We start from the raw sequence: 8123 nt of genomic DNA on the forward strand, positions 1-8123 counted from the left end.
CGTGTTGCTCCATCCCTGTTATCATCCACCTGCCTGTGCATATCTCCGTCCATGCACGTCTGTTTATTTCCAACAGGGGCATCATGTGCATGGACAAAACGTTAGCCTATGTTTGCTTCCCTTGTCTGGTCGACAATTTTACCTAAAAGTGCATTATAGTGGGGGGTTGAGTCGGAGTTGTTTGGGGACAAATCCAGCCTCCGCTAGGAGTAGGGCGGGACGCGGGGAGGGGCTTCGGTCAGCTGGGCGGGGCGTAGCGGCGGGTCCCGCCTCAGGAACAAGAGGGCGGTGCTGCCCTCGGGATCCCGCATCCCTCGTTCGGTACGGTGCGGCTCGGCTCGGCTCGGCTTCGCGCTCCGGGATGGAGCTGGGGCCGCTGCGGGTGCTGACGGTGCTGCTGTGCCTGACTCCCGGTAAGCCGTCGCGGAGCCGTCGGGGAGGGCTGTGCTCGGGTCCGACTGCGGCACCGGCGCGGTCCCGGTGAGCGGGTGGCGGTCCCCGCTTTCCTGAGGGCTGTCGGGGCGGGCAGAGCGGCTCGGTGCGGCATCACCTCGTGCTCGCTGGGATCCTACCGCTTCCCAGAGCTGAGCAGAGCTTGGCTGAAGGAAAGCTGTCATCAGTCAGCCCGTGAGGATGCCGGTGGCTGCAGCACGGGATCCCCCGGGGTTCCCCGGGAAATAGCGGGATAAAAGGGGGAAAGCTCCACTCCGGCCTCGCTGTCCCGTTACTCGCCCCGTCTAACTGCGCTGTGCCTGCCGGGCTTGGTGCTCGCCGTGATGCAGAGCTGTTCGTGGCACGACGGAGTGCTTGTCCGATGGGAAGGCTCTGCCCATGCCTTTCACTTGCCTAAGAGCAGCGCTGGCACCGGCATGTGGCCCTCAGACAAGTGGCCCAGGGCGAGCTGGTAGCAGCGGGTTTGTGTCACATTGCTTGGGAAGAAAGGGGAAAGCAGTATAAAAGAAAGTGATGCTGAGCTCCTGGGATCTAAGATTTGTGCCAAAATGTGTAAAGTAGTTTCTTCACATAATTCATTGATCAACAGTATCAAAGAGTATGAGTATTCGGTTTATTATGAGAGAAGCTTGTAATCCCTTTCCCCAGGGAGTGAGATCATCAGATGTAGGTTCACTTTATTTCAATGTTCCACATCCTCTTGTTAGACCTTGAAGTTGGCAGCACAAGGAAACAGGAACTCCACCCTGGCCGGCTGAATTGTCGTGCTCTGCAGCCAGCTCCTGACCATCTGCCTGGCTTTCCTGTTATGACAGAGTTTTTGACCTTTCTGTGATGTGTGAAAAGTCATTATTTACCTTTCACTGTTAAGTAGACGATGTGAAGGTATCTGCTTAAAGCACACTGCATATTCTTTCCTACAATGCTGTTCTGGTCGAGTAGCATTTCCTTTTGCTATCGTATTCGTCTGAGGGCTTTTTTTTATATCAGTTTTTGCAGGTTTGTTTATTTCTATGGATCAGCCAACCCTTAGCATCCAAAAAAGTGTCCTCACCATAACCACAAATGATACTCTGAACATTACTTGCAGGTAAGGGCCAATCTGTACATTCATTTTGATAGGGGTGATTTATGCAGTGAGTTTCTGGACAGTGCTTCAGGTGGTTCTGTCTCTCTCCCAGTAGTGCTTGTTTCCCCCCTTTCCTTTGCACCCCTCATCTGATTTTTCCCTGTGGTTCTGTCTCTCTCGCAATAGTGCTTGTTTCCCCCCTTTCCTTTGCACCCCTCATCTGATTTTTCCCTGGCAAAGCAGGCGTAGGATGGTGTGGGAGGGAGCTGGGTGCTGTGTGACAGATTCGGTGCAACTTTGTTCTCAAGTAGCTTCCTTTAGGATACGAGTAACAGGTCAATTTATGTGAATTTATCCTGATGCTTCATAAGGTGGGATGAAAGCAGTTCTCTAGGGAACCTGCAGAGATTAGCACTTACCCCTTTTGAATGCTTGCCTTCCAGTGGTCAGAGAGCTGTGTATTGGTCCTGGCCCAATAACCAGAGCAGTGCTGAGAAGCGCCTTGCTGTGACGGGCTGCAGTGATGGCCCTTTCTGCAAGACCCTCACCCTCCTCAGAGTCATAGGCAATGACACTGGGGACTACAGGTGCCTTTATGGAGACAGCCAGGCAGCTACAACCATTTATGTCTACGTTCAAGGTAAGTTCTCACGTGGCTTGTTTTATAAGCTCGGGAACTTTCGTTTTTTGACTGATTCCAAAAAGGGTGCTGCCATTGGGGGAGCCAGTGTAGCATATCACTGCTTTCAACTGATATTTCCTGTAATACTTATGCAAGAAAAATCACACTGGGGTAAATCAGATTTGTGTCGGCACGCAGACTGTGGTGGCAGGAAGCTGTTCTCCAAAGTGTGTACTGCTGCCGATAAATGTTTTGAGAATAATGATACTATCAACCTGGAGGGCTGTCAAAACATGTCCTTCCTTTTTAGTCTCATTGCTTAAATGTTTAAGCAAGTAGAAAAGAGCAAAACTGACTTGAGAAGAAATAAATAGGGAAAGATAATTTTAAAAATAGTTTCCTTGGTAATCACACGACTAATCATATCCACTTACCAACTGAATATTCTTCTAGATTACCGATCTCCATTTGTGACTTCAGTTGGTGATCAGCTTGGCATTGTGTACATCACTAAGAATAAAACTGTGGTAGTACCATGCCTTGGGACTGTGTCAAATCTCAATGTATCTCTACATGCGGTAAGGAAAAAGCTTGTTGTTATTTTAAGAGTTAATTAGAATCACTGTGATGTAAATATTTTGCCTCAGATATAAATGTGTTTCTTGAAAACATCTTTCCCTTGTTGGGAACTTTGCAGCCTGTGGTGAGTGCTGTGACTGTGTGTCACCATGGTCCTGTGCTTTGGAAGTGTGGGGTGATTGCCCACAAAGGGAGAAGTGCCTGAGCTGAGATGCTAAAACTGGCTTCTGGCTGATACGGAAGACGTTGCACTTGAAAATCCAAAGTTGTTTGCTTTTGAAACCTGACAATGCATTTTGTCACTATTTCAAACAGAAATATCCAGAAAAGGTATTTGTTCCTGATGGTAAATCAATTTCGTGGGATAATAAAAAAGGCTTCACTATACCCAGTCATCTAATCAACTATGCAGGCATGGTCTTCTGCGAAGCTAAAATAGATAATGAAAGCTACCAGTCCGTGATATACATAGTCGCAGTTGTAGGTAAGCCCAAGTTTTTTCTGTATAGCTGATGTTATTTTGCTTCTACAGCATGCTGACACAATTACATTTGATTGGGCCTTAGGTTACTCTATACTGACGATGTAGCTAATGCAAAATGGATGTTGTGATAAGCATTACTTTTCTGTTAAATACAATGTATTCTGTTTTTTCTAGTTGATCACTGGGTTAAGGGCTTCTATTTTTAGTTTAATATAGATGCCAGGCATTTTTCTTCCCAACAATGCAAGCCTTTCTTCCCCAAATCACTCCCTTCTGTACTTAATTTGCTTATCTAGGATCCAAGTCATTGTTGAAGGGAACTAGAGGCAGGCACCTATCAGTAGAAGATGGAAAGAAATTGCTCTGAGATGTACTGAGGGAATGGGTGATCAGAAGGTCATATGAGGAGTTGGGTTGTCTTATCTCGCTTCAGACTGACTCTGAAGGGAATTTGTGCTCTCTTGGTATATGCTGTCAGTTGTTCAGCAAAGCCCAGAAATGCTATAGTGCTGTGTTGGGCAGCAGGATTTGTCCTTGTGCTGTTACAATGTGATGGCTGCTCATTGAATTTCTCCTCTCATCATTTGGAGCTGTTCCCTTTCTGTGCTGAGATGCAGGACGTATGTGCTCAGATTCAATGCTGTGTTTGTGGGGGCTGTCTGGCTTCTAGCCACTTGGGGGTGAGCGGACCTCATTTGCCACTCCCTGGAAAAGACCATGTAGGTCACCATCTCCTGCCTGCACCCAACACCCGGGAGGATCTGAACAAGCATATACATCCTGTTGTGACACTGTCTTACATGGCTCTCGCGTCACACGTGGGAAATGCTTGAGACTAGCAGATCCCTTCCCGCCAGGCTCCTTTGCACGCTAGTCATCATGCTATGCTGCTGGAGCATTGAGATGCCTCTTTGTAGCAGTGGGTTTAGTGGGAGTTTTCATGAATTCAGCTGGGAAAGTTGGTACCGAGTGCTATAACACAATGTGTGCGTTTTTCTTCCTCCAGGTTATCGGATTTATGATCTAACAATGAACCCACACTACCAAGTTGAGCTGGCAGTAGGAGAAAAACTAGTTCTCAATTGTACTGTAAGGACAGAGCTGAACGTGGGAATTGATTTTAAGTGGGACTACCCTTCCATCAAGGTAAAATCATATTATCTGAAAGGTGCAGCAGAATTTGGTTTTGTTACAGTGTTACTCTGCATTTAGGAATGTTCACAAGACAGCTGATAATACAGAAAGAAAATGCTGGCATTTATGGGTATGAGAAAGAATAAATTAAAATTCCCAAACACTTGTCTCTTCTATTGCAGGAAAAGCGTGCAACCATAAGAGATTTAAAAACCACTGCAGGAGAAATAAAGACATTTGTAAGCACTCTTACCATTGACAGTGTGAACTTAAGTGACAAAGGTCGATACACGTGTGCAGCATCCAGTGGTCGCATGAACATGAAGAACAGCAGTTACTTCATAATCCATGGTACAGCATCTTCCATTTCAGTTCTGTTGGTTGTTCTGGCTTTGGGGTGGGTAACTGGGACACAGGAGGCATCATGGTGACGCACTGAATGATGGAAATGAACCAAGTGAAGCTGCAGCTGCTCTCTTGCACCCATTAGATTGTTCTTGTGTAGTTTTGTACCACAAGCTTATCTAATATATTTTTAAAGAATAATTAATTGTTACTGAAAGCTGTAAAATCCCATAGGAAAATGGATACTTAACTAAGGTAAACCCCTTGTGCTCTTCTGTGATGACCTCAAGGTCCTACAAAGCTAGCTTTGCACAGATGACGTTGTGTAAGAGCTACCTGTTCTCATGCCAAGTGAATGTAAGTGAGGTTCTGATGGCTCTGTAGGACAAGATTCTAAGTTAGCTTAAATGAAGCTAGGCAAAGAAACTTTTGGCTTCCAAATTACAATGAACTGAATCAAACTGAGTTCTGGTCATACAGATATGATGCAAAGGAAACAACTTTGACTACCTCCATAGGTAAGTATGAGGCCACATTCTTACAGCCTTTTTTTCAAGCCCCTCTTGGGCACAGCCATAGTGACTCCACTGGCTTATTTCTAGGAAAAAAAAATTGCCAGCATGAGAATGGCCCTTTTTTATCACTCAGTCAAACAAAGGACTTTGTATTTCAAAGGAGGCTGGTTTTCCTGTATTCTGTTTTCAGAGGCCATACAAAAATATAAGCATTCAAAATTACTGTGTGGCATAGTGCTTCAAAATACTCTTAACTTTCTCTTAGATTTTTTCTATTTTTCTTGAGGAGCCAAAACCAGATCATTTGTTATTCTGAGCACAGTAGATACCAAACTGATAAAGTCTTAGCCAAGAAGCTTGTTGCTGTTTTAGTCTGAATGCAAATTTAAAGTAGTAAAGCATTTCATAGTATTCTGCAACTGCTAAGTTTCAAGTAGATAAATTCTGCTTCTTCTCAAGTGTGTAACTATGACACTGTAGTTTTAAATACTTTTTTTTCCTAGAATGAGTCCATCAAGCCAGTTTTACACTATATATGTAGAAATACTGAGAAGGCTAAAAAGGGGATGCTAAGCAGCTGAGCACTGCCTGGAATTGCTCCTTTTGCAACATCATAGTGGCTCAATAGACCTCTAGGTCTGAACATTGGCATACTGAGGTCCCTCTGGTCTCTGTTTCTCCAAGCTCCCCAGGAGGGAACTGGGCAGTTCCTCTATGCAAAGGAAAGGACTTGGTTTTTGTGCTTCTTCAGAAGCCAATTTAGAGATTACTGCGCTTTAACAGTGCCTTCCTGTCACCAGCCTCTGGTCATCTGGAGTTAGATGTTAACCCAAGCGGAGACCAATTACAACTTTTGCCTCTGCAGAAAAACCACTGTATTACTGTATTCTTTATTTATTTATTTATTTACTTATTGCAGAAAGTCCTTTTATTCATCTAGAGAAAATGGAGAATGTGGTTGAGATGAAGTTAGGAGATACAGTCAGTATTCCTGTGAAGTTTAAAGGATATCCTTCTCCAGAGGCAAAATGGTAAGAATCTGGACAAAATGAGTTTGAAAAGCTGAGCTATTGTTGGTTGAGGTAAATCTCTAAAATATTCAGAGCACTGTGTTTTTTCTGTAGGTACAAAAATGGAAAAGTCATGAATGCAAATCATACAGTTAAGCTTGGCTACACATTAGTAATCACTGAAGCAACTGAGAAGGATGCTGGGAATTACACTGTTGTCCTTACGAACCCTACCAACAAGATGCAGAGGAGACATACATTCACCCTGCTTGTGAATGGTAAGTGGTGTGCAGGGATTCCACCCTTCCATGCATAAACATCATGTGTTACTGTTCTTAGGATTAATTTCACATCTGAGCTATGAAGCTTTAAACAGGGGCGGGGGCTTAGATCAGAGCACTTTATGCTTAGCTGGGGTGATGCAAAGCTGGGCTGTCTCTCTTGGGCCCTGCCCTAGGATGTTCTGGTAGAGAAGCTGCAGGCTTCTGTTGTTGTTGTGGTGCTACATGGTGGATGTGTTTTTGTTTTCTGCATATTATTTCTTTGCCTTTGTGTCCTGTCCTTTTCCTGTCCTCCTTGCTCCCCGGTGCCTCCCCCACTCTGCTCCATCCTGACCCTGGTTTGCCTCGCCCATCCTTCCTGCTCTATGCCAGCTGTCCCTCATCTTCTGCCCTGCCCCACTCAGTCGCCGTCCTCCTCTTCCTCTCCTCTGCTTCCCAGGAAACAGCCTTTCTCCTGTGCTTTGAAAACAGCGGGTCTTGGAAAGGGCAGCGAGGTTAAATTCTGGAGTGTAACAAACATTTAATAGCTGGGGATAGGGGTAAGACCTCAAGGGCTACCTTTTAAACACGAGCGTAGTGAAGGGAGATCTCAATGGAGATATTAAGCATTGCATCTTGAGATCCCGATCCTCAAGGCATTGGGCAGGTTCAACACTTTCCAATGCATATTGTTCCTTGGAGGTGCTCTGCTGTGCACTCAGATGTCCCCAGCTTCCATAGGGACAAAGTGACATGGGGTGTGTGTACACAGTGCCTTTGGGAAGCCTTGACGGAGGTGTAATATCCTGCTCTCTCCTCCAGTGCCCCCCCAGATTGGTGAGAACGCGCTGATGGCCCCTGTTGACTCCTACAAGTATGGCTCAACGCAGGCACTCACCTGCACCGTCTATGCCATCCCACCGCCCGCCGCTGTCCTGTGGTACTGGCAGCTGGAGGAGGAGTGCACCTTCAGCCCCCAGTGAGTGGCAGTGGTGGGGCTGGGTGCTCATCGTGGTGTTGCTTTGTGTCTGGGCTTTGAGGTGAGCTCAGCTGAGCTGGGTTGGTGGTTTGGGGCCTCCCTATGCTATACATGCTGGACAGAGAGTGGTGGACACTGAAGGGTTCCGCTCTAGGAACCCTTTTCCTCTCTCTTAAGTCGTGGGAGATCTTCGCCATCAGCAAACCTGAGGCCTCAAAATTACTTCAATTGCCAACAAAGAAGATTGTTGTACTCAGTAGGCAGTCGGCTCTGCTGACTCATGGGCAGGGAGTTGAGAGACAAGGGCCACCTGTGGTGAGGAGCTGGCAATGCTGGCTTGTTACCTTCAAGCCTTCTTCAAGGGCATCTTGACCCATGATGGGTTTCAAATATAGCTATTTTTGTGCCCCCCACCCCTATCAGCTCTCTCACTGGGCTCAATCCCAAACACAGGAAACTTGCTGTTTATGCTAATTGCAGACCTTTGTGGTTGTTGTTTTTTTCTCCTTATGCTCAAGTGCTGAGTGTGACAGTGCACTTTATCTGTGTGAAAGTGTATCTTAAAGGAAGTGCACTGATTGATGTTAGGGAAAGATAGAGAGAGTGCCTGACTGAGATTCACGCAGCTTCCCTTATCTGGGCCTGCCATAAGCCCAGATTTCCTTTTTTAAAA

The 8123-nt window shown here is 46.0% G+C and overlaps 1 protein-coding gene across 1 annotated transcript; it reads left to right on the forward strand.

Annotated features, from left to right (window-relative positions):
* The first annotated feature begins 288 nt into the window (after nt 1–288).
* LOC100541860 (vascular endothelial growth factor receptor 2) lies at nt 289–7473 on the forward strand. The gene is made up of 10 exons (XM_003205812.4): nt 289–413; nt 1444–1543; nt 1966–2162; nt 2598–2722; nt 3039–3207; nt 4214–4353; nt 4524–4692; nt 6121–6232; nt 6326–6489; nt 7294–7473. The coding sequence occupies exons 1-10, from the start codon at nt 362–364 to the stop codon at nt 7452–7454; spliced, it is 1389 nt and encodes a 462-aa protein (XP_003205860.2). The 5' UTR covers nt 289–361; the 3' UTR covers nt 7455–7473.
* The last annotated feature ends 650 nt before the right edge of the window (nt 7474–8123 follow it).

The sequence above is a fragment of the Meleagris gallopavo genome, chromosome 4, assembly GCF_000146605.3.
Source record: "Meleagris gallopavo isolate NT-WF06-2002-E0010 breed Aviagen turkey brand Nicholas breeding stock chromosome 4, Turkey_5.1, whole genome shotgun sequence".
NCBI lineage: Eukaryota > Metazoa > Chordata > Aves > Galliformes > Phasianidae > Meleagris > Meleagris gallopavo.

Coding starts and splice junctions, on each gene's coding strand:
- LOC100541860 (XM_003205812.4), top strand. CDS start 362: ATGGAGCTGGGGCCGCTGCGGGTGCTGACGGTGCTGCTGTGCCTGACT. Junction 414..1,443: donor GCTGCTGTGCCTGACTCCCG/GTAAGCCGTCGC, acceptor TTTTTATATCAG/TTTTTGCAGGTTTGTTTATT. Junction 6,490..7,293: donor ATTCACCCTGCTTGTGAATG/GTAAGTGGTGTG, acceptor TCTCTCCTCCAG/TGCCCCCCCAGATTGGTGAG.